At 39.0% G+C, this 14804-nt stretch overlaps 1 protein-coding gene across 2 annotated transcripts in view; it reads left to right on the top strand.

Annotated features, from left to right (window-relative positions):
• LOC126278182 (little elongation complex subunit 2-like) overlaps positions 1-14804 on the top strand; it is a 213881-nt gene that overhangs the window by 117345 nt on the left and 81732 nt on the right. For both annotated transcript variants that reach the window (XM_049978091.1, XM_049978092.1), the window contains 2 exons: positions 6686-6838; positions 13502-13649. In XM_049978091.1, the coding sequence (XP_049834048.1) occupies positions 6686-6838; positions 13502-13649 (301 nt within the window). The remainder of the gene's footprint in view (positions 1-6685; positions 6839-13501; positions 13650-14804) is intronic.

Genomic DNA, 14804 nt, shown 5'->3' with positions numbered 1-14804 from the left:
CACATTTAATGGCTTTGCTTCATCTTCACAGTATCTGGTTGCTATGAACTTTTGTCCAGCCTATCAGTCTTACAGCAGTAGCACTGGAATTGCTGCATATCTCTGCTAATTTCAATATGTTGTATTTTGTCTTCAAAACTAGAACCTTGTCTTGAAATTTAGGAGGCTGTATACTACCACGCCTTGTCTGCCATTGGTGGAAAAATGTTGCGGGACAGTGGGGTTCAAGCGATCAGAATCACAAGGAGGTCAGTGCCCTCCTAGACAACGACACTATCAGAGTGCTGAGGCAATGTCAACTTTCAAGTTGTCTATAGTAAAGAAATGAGGCACTGTTTATTTTGTTCATTTGGGGAAAATATAATTTTTACACGGTTATTGACATTGTTTCATTAAACGTGACAGTCGCTCAGCTGATTTCGTGCTCATGTCACTTGTCACTTCATGGTATCCCTCAAACGCAACTGTGACCTTCATCACTAGCACGTGATGTAATCCACATATTATGTAATTACCAACAATATTAGGAAAAGGAGAAATTGTGACTCACCTTAAAGATCCGTTGAGTTGCAGACAGGCACAATGAAAATACTGTTAACACATTTAGCTTTCAGTTTAAGCCTTCTTCAGAAAAGGAAAACACACACACACACATTCAGGTGTCATTTTTGCATTGAGTAGCAATCTGTCTTTTCCCTAATATTGTTGATATTACAATGTGCACTTACCATTGTCTGTGTTTATTATGTAATTAAATATGACAATAGTTTTTAGCCTTCCATGCAACTTGCACAACAGAAGTGCTCCATCTTCACTTAACTCTGCGTTTCCAAAGACAGTTGTGTCTTTAAAGACCCTTGTAAAACACAGCTTTTTGCATTTTTATCATATCTACATCATCAAACATGAAGGACACGGGGACAGATCGTACTGAAAACAATGCAGAAATCTTCTTTAGACTTTTTGTTCCATTTTTAATAGGGGTGATTTTGACATACATTGTGATTTTAGATGTCGTATACTTTAGAGTTAGGACTTATTTCTGTGGAATTTCGCTCTTTGATGCTTTACAACTTTTCTCCCATAAAATGTTGCATGACATTGACTAATTCTTAGACGTTGCAGGTCTTACACTTTTTTTATAGGAAAATTTAATAAAATAGTAAAGTTTTCGTATTCAGTCATTGCAAAATTTAATGATTTACATTTTTGGTAACCTTGGCATTTTCAATTAAACACTTAGTTTCGGAGGAATTTGGGAAAAAAGAAAAAGTTAAAAATTTTGATTCCCCCACCACCACGGTTGAAGCTCCTCTCAGAAATCGAGGCAAACACAGGTTATTCATATTGGAAGCCTACTTGAGTGATTAAAATACCTTCCAGAGTTCTGCTGATTTTTGGGAGGGAGAACTGTCATTTTTTGGCCTATATGTCATACGAATTGTTGGTGTGTTTTTGTAGAAATGTAACTAAACTATATTACAGATAGCCATACTAATTCTGTCTCCAGTATAAATTCATATTCTTGAGGGGAAAAAACCTTGTTTCACAAAGCGTCTAGCTTCCAGCACACATAAGTCTATCGATTATTCAAATGACTTTGAAACACATCCCTGTCGGTTTTTTAACATTTTTGAACACATCCTAAGTTGATTTCTGAATGAATTGTAAGTTGATTTGGGAATGCGTGTATAGCATACATGATGTCTCTGTCATGGGAACCCTCATTGCATGTAGAAACAAACTTTCCTACAGACAAAAGCAGCTATACGAGCTGACCGAGTAAAGCCGAACGGCTGAATGCCAACCGCTGTCTGATTGTCTGGTTGATTGGGTTTGCGAATGATGAGCATTGTTATAATTATTAGCGAAATCTATAGATTCAGACTACAGGAGTGGAAATAAACAAATAACAGGTAAGAAAGATTACGTATTACCGTCTCGGTGTATAAGAAAATGAAATTTTGCTGGAAAAGTTTTGGCCAGATTGCTATACTAGTAAGGGCCATTTGTACAGTCCCCATCTAGCAGCCGCTTTAAGTTCTATTCTGGAAGAAGCGCGAAAAATGCGTTGTATGAACATGTAACAACGCCGAACCGGAGAATAATCGCGGGATAACTAAACCGGGGATTCTGGCAGAGTTAGTGAAGTTAATCTGTGTATAAGCTTTGACATGGCAGGAATATAGTTACAGAATTAGTGATAACAAGACTGTTTGTTAGAATGAGGAAGGAGAAGAAACGGGGACATCACACAAATTATGGAACAATATGATGATTCCAAGTTTGTATAAAAATTTCGTACTACTACTTTTCAATCTCATGCTTGAGAAACTAGAGCGTATGAATGAAGTGTGAAACTATTCCCTAATGTAAAGCTTTTTGCTTGCAGTGAGCCTAATAGGCATTTGATATTGGTACTTTGTGAATTATATTCTGTCGTTACAAAAAGACCGTTTATGCCAAAACAGTCTCATTTATTTAGTGTGTAAGTTGTTCCAGTATTAGAAAGGCTCAGTTTGTTTTATCTAGCAGACAGTGACAAAATAGACGTAATCAGATTGGGAAACCACACCAGTCTTGGGCCCTATTTGTATTAACAGCTTTTTCAGTATTAGACAGCGCCATTTCAATTTTTCATGTAGCAAAATGTTTCACGAACTTTCGCAGAAAGGAAAGTACATCATGTAAAGCTGTAGCAAGATCAGAGAGAAAAAAAATTCTAGGAGCTAAGGATTGAATAAATGTGTATTGCCTTTCTTGTCTCATGTCTTAATTGGGCCTATGTATCCTATATTTAATTTTATGTCATACAAAGCAGCAAGTTGTTAGCTGATAGGGAATAAAGAGTGCATATTTTCAGAAGAGTTCTCTTTTTTTTAATAAAAAAAATAGGGACAGGATGTCAAACCAGCTGACTGTAAGCAGAAGAGGCACCACAGGACATTTTAATTTCCATTGTCCTGAATACAGTTTGATGGCATCCATTACAAAATATACACTTTTCAATTCACACAGCAAAATACAGTGACGTGCGATAGAAGAATGCTGTGTGGGGATGAACACTCCGCTGCAGAGTGAAAATCTCATTCTGGAAACATCCCCCAGGCTGTGGCTAAGCCATGTCTCCGCAGTATTCTTTCTTTCGGGAGTGCTAGTTTTGCAAGGTTCGCAGGAGAGCTTCTGTAAAGTTTGGAAGGTAGGAGGCGAGGTACTGGCAGAAGTAAAGCTGTGAGTACCGGGCGTGAGTCGTGCTTTGGTAGCTCAGGTGGTAGAGCACTTGCCCGCGAAAGGCAAAGGTCCCGAGTTTGAGTCTCTGTCGGGCACACAGTTTTAATCTGCCAGGAAGTTTCATATCAGCGCACACTCCACTGCAGAGTGAAAATCTCATTCTGGAAACATCCCCCAGGCTGTGGCTAAGCCATGTCTCCGCAGTATTCTTTCTTTCGGGAGTGCTAGTTTTGCAAGGTTCGCAGGAGAGCTTCTGTAAAGTTTGGAAGGTAGGAGACGAGGTACTGGCAGAAGTAAAGCTGTGAGTACCGGGCGTGAGTCGTGCTTTGGTAGCTCAGATGGTAGAGCACTTGCCCGCGAAAGGCAAAGGTCCCGAGTTCGAGTCTCGGTTGGGCACTCAGTTTTAATCTGCCAGGAAGTTTCATATCAGCGCACACTCCGCTGCAGAGCGAAAATCTCATTCTGATAATGAAAGATCTTTTAATGTTTTACATGTACGAACATATGAGTTCCCTACGGCATCGTAGCTGCGCAATTGCGGTGACACCTGTCATCTGGCACACTGTGGCAACTGCAGAAACGAACCTATTTGTGACAGGTCGCGGGAAAATATTCCGAATGGTGATTTGAAAAGCGTTACTATCGAAGCAAATTTCCTTTTAGGCAAGTTGAACTATGTGCGAGAATGTATCATGAATTTCTTAAGTCACAGAGTGTTTGACTCACATTTAAAAATCAACTCTTTGATGACGAGCAATTTAGATGAATTTCAAGCCCAGAAGATCAGACATTTATGTTGTTATTAAAAATTTTACTGGAACATTTTTGTGTGATACATCATAAATTGCAATACACGCATCAAAGACCAACATTATATGTGAAAGCATAGCTTCTCTTTCAGCGTATTAATCTTATAGACCAATATTATATGTGAAAGTTTTTTGTTTCGTGTTGCAACATTATGTATATTATGTTTGCACTACTTAACAGTGATGTTGCTATTGGCTGACTACATCAAGTGTCCTAAGCTCTGAATGCCTGCTGTCATCGGCTGGCGAGATCACGTGACATGAGCTATGACTGGCTTACAAAGGCGCATCGCAATATCGATCTCAATGCTTCGGAAAGTAACATGCGGTGTGTGGTGGAATTTGAACTTATACTTCCGTAATACGAAAATATGCAGCTTACATGTTGCTGCACATAAAGATCTTTCCGAAATGTTTGTTTTTTTACTTGTGTTTAGTTTTCTAAAGTGCCGGGAAATTCTATACCCATGTATAAAACCATAATCATTCAAAGGACTGGTAAGTTAGACAGTTCCGAGAGAAAATATACTGTTTTCACCCGGGAGAAAGTGTATTTTAACCGGGAAATCCGGGAGAAACCTGGGGATTTTTTTTTCCTTGTCCACATATACACCCTGACTGTGATCCATCTGTTATTTGTAGTGACCCCATATGTGTTAAATTGGTAAAGTGTTCATTAAATTTTCTTTTTTGTTCCATGACAGTTCTCCTGCATCAATGCAATTCTGTTCAAATTTGATGTCATTCTGAGCAGTGGTTCTCTTTCTACAGCAGCTTTAATTATGTACACCCTGCATGATGTGAACAAGAGTCACAACTCACTTCCATGGAGCACACCCAAAGTTACTTTTCCGTCTATCAACGACTCTCCATCCAAGATAACATGCTGCACCCTTCGTACAAAAAAGAAAAAAAAATCTTCAGCCCAGCCACAAATTTTGCTTGGTACCCCCGTATGACCATGCTTTTGATAGTAAGCATAGATGTGATACTGAATCAAATGTGTTTTGGAAATCAAGGAATACTGCATCTGTCTGACCGCCTTGATCCAAAGCTTTCAGTATGTCATGTGAGAAAAGTGCGAGTTCGGTATCACATGATCGATGTTTTCAGAATCCATGTTGGGTGGATTGAAGGAGGTCATTATTCTGTTCACCTTGTTATGTTAGAGCCCAGAATATATTGTGAGATTATGTAACAAATCAATGTCAAGGATACTTAATGGTAGATTTGTGAATCACTGCTACCACCCTTTTTGTAAACTGGTGCGATCTGTGCCTATTTCCAACCATCGGACATGGTTTTTTGTTCAAGGGTTCTACAGTAGATTATAGTTAAAAGAGGTGCTTCAAATTAAGTACAATAACTGATAGGGATTTCTTTAGGCCCAAAAGCTTTGTCAGTTTTAATGGTTTCAGCTGTTCATCAATGCCAGTGACACTACTGCTTATTTCACTTGTCTCTTCAGTGGTACGATGATTAAATTCAGATCATTCTAATGGGTTTTTAATTGTAAACTAACATTTAGAAATGGGGTTAGAAATTTTTGCTTTTGCTTTTTTGCTGCTCCTGGCTCATCTGCAAGTGACTGAACGTTAACTTTGGCCCCACCGACAGCCTTTCCATATGACCAGAATTTCTTTGGGTTGTGTGAAAGATGATTTAAAATTATTCTGCTATGGTTCTCACTGAAGTCTTCATGCCTTGCTCTCTTGACAATCGAATGTGTTCCATTCAGCCTCTCTCTATCTATAGCTCTATACTTGGTTTTACACCTATTATAAATTGTCTGTTTCTTTACAGTCCCTGTATACCATGGTGGTCCCTCCCATTATGAACTGTTCTTCTGGATACATCCTTGATGAAAGTTTAAAGTTCCTCATTGAGATATGATTTTACTGCTTTTTTATCTAGTTTATTGAAGATGCATATCTTTCTGTTTGTTTTAGTTTTGTTTTGTACTCTGGTAATCATTGTTGCCACAGCTGTCTCTTGGTCACTAATACCAGTTTCAATGTGGCCATCCCCCTGGAGGGGTCAGGTATATTTCTTGCCATTATTTATATTTCCATCATGAGTGGGGTTCCAAGCTGTGTTCTAAGTAGTTTTCAGAGAATGATTTTAGTAATATTTTACAGGATTTCGTGGCATACCACCTATTAATGAAACTGTAATTTTTCCAATTCACTGTTAGGTGATTATAGTCTCTACCAATGATTACAGTATGATTTGTAAACTTCCATACAAACCATCTGAGTTTCTCTCTTACAGTTTTCAGTTACAACAGGAGATTAAGTCTGGTGGCTGATAGAAGGATCACAATTAAATTTTGTGCCCACCCCTGATACTGAGTCTTGCTTTTTGCTTCAGTTTCCCTCTCAGTGGATTTGAGTTTCTTGTGTACTGCGACAGATATACTACCTCCATTTCCTATTAGACTGTTCTGTCTACACAGACTTAAATTTTCCCCAAAAATCTCACTGCTCTCAACTTAACCTTTCTGTATCTTAGCTTTCTTTACCTTGTATTATGTGAGCTTCACTGCTTTTCAGGTGCACTATTGGCTTGTGGTCAGTAATTGTTGTTTATGTAATGAGTGTATATTTCTCACTGCCTGTAATCACTACTGTCCATTTTATTTGCAGTGAGCAGAGACAAAACAGCTCAAAATATTGTCTCTGGTTGTGGACCTGATGTGGTCATATCAATGAGTGGTTTGAAATGCATTATGGACAATTTCTCCCCAGAATATGATACAGAATGGGACATCCCTGTTGTTGTAAGAGAAGAGAAATCATGTAAGTATGTTGAAAGTATAACTACAGATTACTGTGATGACAGTGTTATAAAAAGTATATATTGCTACTCATCATATAGTGGAGATGTTGAATCAACATCTCCTCTTTATGGTGAGTGGCAATGTATTCATCTTATAATGTGGCAATGTATTCTTCTTATAATGTTAACATTATCCCATCCTGGATTTTCCATTGTTGGAACAACAATTATATGAGATCCATATAGAAAGAAACCCAACAAAATGTGGGTCAGTTAAGTGAATATTTTACTTTTACATAGATTTTTTTGGTACTTAAAATATTGCCTTATTTACAAAATGAAAACCAGTGATAAAATGAATGGATAGTGGTAGTGTAAAGGTAAGTGTAGACTTAACAGCAGACCTGGAAATACATGTTATTTATATGACAAAAGCAGGAGTATGTTTTGTAATGTCATGACACCAAATATTCATAATTACAGTTAAGCTCTACCTTTTTGAATTCATTCATTCTCACATTTTGTTCTGTGGAGCTCATTATGAGAGTAAACAGTAAGGGTTTAGACAAGCCTTACTGTACCGATCATCAGGAACCAGAAAATGTAGCATCTATTTTTGTCATAATTTGCATCTATTTATTTGTTTGCGAATGATTAGAAGCACAAATTTAAGAGATTGTTATGCTACACGAGTGAAGACAACAAAGCTGTAGTTCTTTGAAATTGGCTGTTAAAAAAATGCTGACGGGGAACATTTTAAGTAGAACGTTGTGCATTTGGGGAAACTGCAACAACTTTTCTTTTCCAAAATGGCCTTTAAACAGTCATTTGACTGTTATAAGCTTTCTGGAATGGAATGTGTCTCTGATTTAACATGTTTCTCCAACTTTCTTTGCCTTTTCATGAATAATTCAATTAATTTCAGCCTTGTGTGGGTGTTCATAGTAGTGCGACCCATACTTGACAACGCTACTGGTAGAACTGACAAGGCCCTTAGTGTAGAAGTAGAACTGAAGGTAACTCTATTTGAACAGTAGGGGAAGAATTTTGGGGAGCAGTCAAAAAACAGAATAGATATTGTTTCCAAGTGCTATAGAGCACAGTGCACACTCAGTATAGTGGCCGTTGGGTGCGAGCGTAAACAAACTAGAATTTTGACTGCTCAAGGGGAGAGGGCAGTCAGTGTTGCCAACTAACTTGGGAAATGAAAATACACCAACTCTTTTTCTAAAATTCACCAAAAAAGCACTAGAACTAACAAGCACGGTTATAATTGAATACCCCTCCTACCGTGTAAAGAATGTGGACAGAACAGAAAAACTAGTTATATAAGATGTAGTGAAATTTGAAATTTGAAAGGTGAAGTAACTAAAATGGCCCTAGAGGCAATGTTAAATTGTTGAATGTTATTGTGTACAGTTATGAAAGTTACATGTATTGTGCTCACTTCAAAAAATTCCCTGTTTGTCAAAATCTGCCACAAAAACTGCATTATCCTTTCATGATGATGATGATTCTGACAGGTGCAGCCAACATTTCTCTGCACTTATAAGGCCAAATCTGATTGCCAAAATGGATTTCACAGTTCTCACTTTCAGTCTGTTTCACTGTTTTGTTTTTATTATATTTACTTGGCTGAAGACTCTTTCAACATCTGATTCAGATGTGGAAAGACATGGTTGGGAGTTGCAGTTTTCACTATTTCAGCAATGGGTTTTCACCATTAGAATTTCTGTATGAAGCAACTTCATTGCAAAATTCTACCATTTCTTTTACTTCAGTACATTTTATGTAGTGTAAATTTTTAGACTGATTGCACAGGCCACCATAACATTTTTGAGAACCTTTTTTTTACTTTGGTAGGTGATCTTTGTAGCTTTTTATGAGCTGAATCCAAATCTAGCCATAGTTTTTTTGTGTAACCCATAGTTTTGTCCAATATGCTTTTTATTGTACACTCCTGGAAATGGAAAAAAGAACACATTGACACCGGTGTGTCAGACCCACCATACTTGCTCCAGACACTGCGAGAGGGCAATGATCACACGCACGGCACAGCGGACACACCAGGAACCGCGGTGTTGGCCGTTGAATGGCGCTAGCTGCGCAGCATTTGTGCGCCGCCGCCGTCAGTGTCAGCCAGTTTGCCGTGGCATACGGAGCTCCATCGCAGTCTTTAACACTGGTAGCATGCCGCGACAGCGTGGACGTGAACCGTATGTGCAGTTGACGGACTTTGAGCGAGGGCGTATAGTGGGCATGCGGGAGGCCGGTTGGACGTACCGCCGAATTGTTCAACACGTGGGGCGTAAGGTCTCCACAGTACATCGATGTTGTCGCCAGTGGTCGGCGGAAGGTGCACGTGCCCGTCGACCTGGGACCGGACCGCAGCGACGCACGGATGTACGCCAAGACCGTAGGATCCTACGCAGTGCCGTAGGGAACCGCACCGCCACTTCCCAGCAAATTAGGGACACTGTTGCTCCTGGGGTATCGGCGAGGACCATTCGCAACCGTCTCCATGAAGCTGGGCTATGGTCCCGCACACCGTTAGGCCGTCTTCCGCTCACGCCCCAACATCATGCAGCCCGCCTCCAGTGGTGTCGCGACAGGCGTGAATGGAGGGACGAATGGAGGCATGTCGTCTTCAGCGATGAGAGTCGCTTCTGCCTTGGTGCCAATGATGGTCGTATGCGTGTTTGGCGCCGTGCAGGTGAGCGCTACAATCAGGACTGCATACGACCGAGGCACACAGGGCCAACACTCGGCATCATGGTGTGGGGAGCGATCCCTACACTGGCCGTACACCTCTGGTGATCGTCGAGGGGACACTGAATAGTGGACAGTACATCCAAACCGTCATCGAACGCATCGTTCTACCATTCCTAGACCGGCAAGGGAACTTGCTGTTCCAACAGGACAATGCACGTCCACATGTATCCCGTGCCACCCAACGTGCTCTAGAAAGTGTAAGTCAACTACCCTGGCCAGCAAGATCTCCGGATCTGTCCCCCATTGAGCATGTTTGGGACTGGATGAAGCGTCGTCTCACGCGGTCTGCACGTCCAGCACGAACGCTGGTTCAACTGAGGCGCCAGGTGGAAATGGCATGGCAAGCCGTTCCACAGGACTACATCCAGCATCTCTATGATCGTCTCCATGGGAGAATAGCAGCCTGCATTGCTGCGAAAGGTGGATATACACTGTACTAGTGCCGACATTGTGCATGCTCTGTTGCCTGTGTCTATGTGCCTGTGGCTCTGTCAGTGTGATCATGTGATGTATCTGACCCCAGGAATGTGTCAATAAAGTTTCCCCTTCCTGGGACAATGAATTCACGGTGTTCTTATTTCAATTTCCAGGAGTGTATAAAGATCCTATGCTATACAGTAAACAGGGAAATTAATGAAATTCTTTGTTACAACATAAGCATGGTTTATTTTTACAGTAAGCTATTTAAAATGATGATATGTGTTAAAAAGGTTTAACTTGTCAGCTGGACTTGGTTTGTATTTTCTTTCTCTTTTTCCTTTGAAGCTTGTGTAGCTTTTTCTACGATGAGTCACTTGGTGAACTTCTCGGTGAAGTGACCGACAGTAGTCCCCCATCATGTTGGTGTTCCAGTGGCCTTGGTAGCATTTTTCCATCACTTTAATGTACTGGTCATAACGCTCTCCTTGCTCCTCACTAATATCTTCCATATTGTCTGGGAAGTAATCAAGGTGACTGTTCAAAAAAGTGAGCTTTCAGGCTCATTAAACTCCCTAAAGTTTTGTTTAATATTATAGCTACAATAGAAACATGCTCTGGATCTTTTTCATGTCCTAAGAACTTTGTAATGACCTGCTTGAATAATTCCCATGCTTCTTTCTCTGACAAAGATGCCTTCTTTTAATTTAGCTTCTGAAAGGTGTGGAAACTTTTGGCAGAGATACTTAAAACATAGTCCATCTTTAGGCAAAGCCTTTACAAACTGTTACATTAGGCCTTACTTTATATGTAGAGGTGGTAGGAGTATGTTTTTTTGGATCTACAAGGTTTTTCCGTAGAATGTTCTTCTCACCAGGTTTTTAAGACTCCCTCACAGGCGAGTTCTATCTGCACCAGTGTTGATCCTACTGTCCCATTGGCACAAGAAACATGGGAATTTGGCAAAGCCACCTTGCTAACCAAGGAACATGTATGTTACTTTTAGATTGCCACATATCATCCAACCATGGGCAGAATAGTCTGCCACATATCATCCAAACATGGGCAGAATAGCCTATTTTATTTAGCACTATTTCTAGGTTTTCCTAGTTTTCTTTCATATGTACAGAATGTGCAAGAGGTAAAGATGCATACATGTTACCATTGTGTAATAAAACAGCCTTTAAACAAGTTTGGATGAATCAGTAAACAGCATCCAGTCTTCCTTTTTGTATTAAATACGAAACTCATTCATCAGACAGTACACTGAGCAGTACACTGAATCACCTTCTTGTTGGAAATACTTGGAAAAACTTGGAAAATTGCTGCTCTCTCTTTCTATATGTGTATATGCTGGTTCCAACTGCTAATAAGCTCTTTTCTTTTTGTCTAGAGTCAAGCAATTCAGCTTTTTCTTTTGTTAAGCCCAGATCCCTAACCAAATCACTAAGCTTGGTTTGAGTAAACAGTTTCTGTATTACACTGGAATTCGTCATCATCTGGGTCATCTAAATCACATTGTGCATCAGAAAATACTTCTGTTGGAATAGAATTTAAAACATCTGGTGGTTCAGGAAATGGCAAATCTACACATTGCCCTACTGGTCAGGTGACGGATGGAAGGTTGTGGTAGCTTATTACCTTCTTGTTTTTCAAATTATGACCAGTAATATCAACACTGCAAAAGTAGTAGTCATCAGAATGATTTCTTGGCTTCCTCCATATCATAGGAACAGGAAATGTGAAGGCTCTTTTCGCTTTTTTGGACCATTTTCTCAGATCTTCAACACACACATAACATACCTTATGCGGCGCTTAAGGTTTATCTTTATCACCAAGTGATAGATAAATCTTTTCCACAAAGTTTCTTTTGTGTTTTTTAATCACAAATTCACCACAAATATAACAAAAACTGTCAGCAGAGTTTTTACAACCACGATTAGACATTGTACTGGGCACAAATACAGGAAATGGGAAAGTGAGGTTAGGTTGACAGTAAACAAAACACCATGTGTTAACACAAAAATGGAATCAACCTTTTTTTGCCAGCAAATGTTTTCAGCAGTGCTACCAATATCATCTCCATTCATTACACCTTACCATTGCAATCGTTACTGCGTTGAATACCTTGTCTGCTAATTCAGCTACATTGTCCAAGGCAATGTTGGCTTGCAATGCAGTAAATTGCTTTCACTTGAGGTGGTAGATGACTGCTCCACGAGATACATAGTATGCTATTGCGACTATATCACTATCAACTTTACTGCACGTATCCCTAATGTATTGTGACAGCCTCCTGTCACCAATGTTCTTCTTGCGTTAAAACTTGCCGAACACATCCCTCTTGCGAGGTAGACACCTTATGGATCAGTTCTCCATTGTTTCATAAGTATCTGTCACAGGTGGGGCTGTGATTACATCTTTAATTATGCACTGGATTTGTGGTCTTGATGGCTTATCAGTAGAGTCTGCCACAATTCTTGCTTAGAGAATGCTGGCCTCCTCTTGTGTGAACTACAGTACTGGTTTGTGCAGCCAGAAAGGTGTTAAATGCGCAGGAAGCCTAGAGAGTGATGGTACTATTTTGATAAGTGATTCAGTCATGTTAAATCTTTTCTTCCGATGTGTAATATGAATAAATGAAGTCACGGTCACCAGTTCCAGAGCTTCTACAAGATTAGCTGTCCTAAAAATACTAGTCTGTGTTCTTGAAATTTAGTCATACCTCAAACACAAATACTAACGTCATGGGAAGGAGAGAATGTTATTTAATGCACAAGGAAGAACATAATGGAAATTAGTATTTCTTGTCAACTGAGAAGTTAATAGAACTGTGTGAATAGAATTTAAAAAAAATCTGGAATGAATCGGTCTCTAAGAACAACAGCCATGGAAAGTCATATTAATCAGGAAGTGCTAAACCAATGGAAACACAGCACGCCCTGCAGACGGCTCATGAATTCTTTTGACGACTTAACATGTGTATATCAGCTGAAAGCAACTAGCAATTTTGTCATTGCATGTGCATTGCAGTGAATTGCACCTTAGTATCAAACCAAAATATTCTGCAACAAACACGCATACTGTTTTTAGTAATGCATGTCTCTGAAAGATCAGTTTTGAAGGGAGATGATGCTACTAGAAAATTATTAGTACATTGGATGACTAGGAAACAAATATTGACATTTCATAGTAATGATATGCAGGTAAAGTTATTTATTTATTCATGTTTCATGTAAAATATGTGTAATAGCTTTCAGTCTGATGGGAGAATTTGTATATAATGAAGCTTTTGTGTACCTGTTAATTTAAATTTGAGCCCAGAGTAACAATAGTAGTGTTTAAAATAAAAAATAAAGAAGAATATTAGCTTTTGCTTACTACACACTTAAAGTTGTAAAGATTGCTTTTTACACTTTTTCAACTTACCATTGCTAAAATTCAGAAATGTATGCTATTTTAAATATTTACAGAAACTTCTATCTGTTTTTCAGCAAATGTCTCATATTTCGGTAAAAAAGTTGTTTTTATTGATAAACCATTGCCACCAAGGAGCATGAGTATTATGGATAAAAATAAATGGTATCACAAATACGGTATCAGAGCTCTTCTGTGTCGCCCACGAAGCCAAGGGGTTTTGAAGTAAGTCTAGCATCAGCAGTCACGGAATTAATAATATAGTTCATTGTTCCTCAGCATGCTCTTGTCCTCCTCCTCCTCCTTCTTTAAAAACATAAAAATAAGAGATGGATACAGCCAAGAATGTCCTTGGCTTCCTATCTCAAGGTGGCACCTCACTTCACTTTGGATGTCAAATATGTGATAGTGTAGTACAGAGGACGCTTCTGTATTAATTGAGGACAGTGTCCTCACAACCAGTTGTCCACTACGGAACCTTCTAAGATCACTAGTGTCTTCAGAAGAGTGCTGAAGGCAGTAGTTCAGTTCCTCAAAGCTAACAAACTTATGCATCCAAGAACTTTGTTACTGGATTCCATTTCTCCTGGAGTTTCACATGACACTGAAATGGATGTAGAAAATATTAGCTTTTTCCATTTTCAAGAGCAGATCAGGCACTCAGCCTTAAGTTGTGGCAGTGCTCTTACATCAATTGCAAGTCTTTAAAATGCCTGACAGATGTTTGCATTTTATGTTACGCACACTAAACATGCAAGTTGCTCATTGAACATGTTTGTGAACAGCTCAGCAAATGTAATTTTCAATAGCAGATAATATAATAGGTTTGGAAATCCACGTGCAATAGCCAAAGCATAATCTTTTTTAGAAGTAAGTTTGTTAACTTGTCTTTTCCATTTATTTTAAAAATACTTGTTTGATTCCATAGATATGGCTTTGGTGTCACGTTAATTATACAAACATAACTGTAATGCTCTTGTAGTTCCACAGAAATATCAGTAGTTAATATACGAATTTACAACGGTTTTTTTATTTACTTGTATATAGATGAGTATGCTAGCTTAAAATAAAATTCTGGTTGATGCAGAGGGTTTAAAAAAAAGTTAAATGGAAATAAATGTTGGCCAGATGTGTCATTTAAACTTTTATTTCAAAATTAGTGTCACCTCAGTAAAAATGTAAAGAAAATATAACAAGAAAAATCACTAATTTTGTTTTTTGTGTAATAGTTTTACAAGTCAGTTGTCATTTGATAAATGAATTCAGTTCATTACCTGATCCTTCAGAAAGATCCAAAACTGTCCAAACTTTTCTTTTACAGTAGGCAAAATGAATGCTGACACCAAATGTGACCAGACAGTAACTCACCAGTGGCTGTTG

Source organism: Schistocerca gregaria, chromosome 6 (assembly GCF_023897955.1).
Source record: "Schistocerca gregaria isolate iqSchGreg1 chromosome 6, iqSchGreg1.2, whole genome shotgun sequence".
Classification (NCBI taxonomy): domain Eukaryota; kingdom Metazoa; phylum Arthropoda; class Insecta; order Orthoptera; family Acrididae; genus Schistocerca; species Schistocerca gregaria.
Note: the sequence above shows the minus strand (reverse complement) of the source record. Positions and strands in the feature narration are given on the sequence as shown.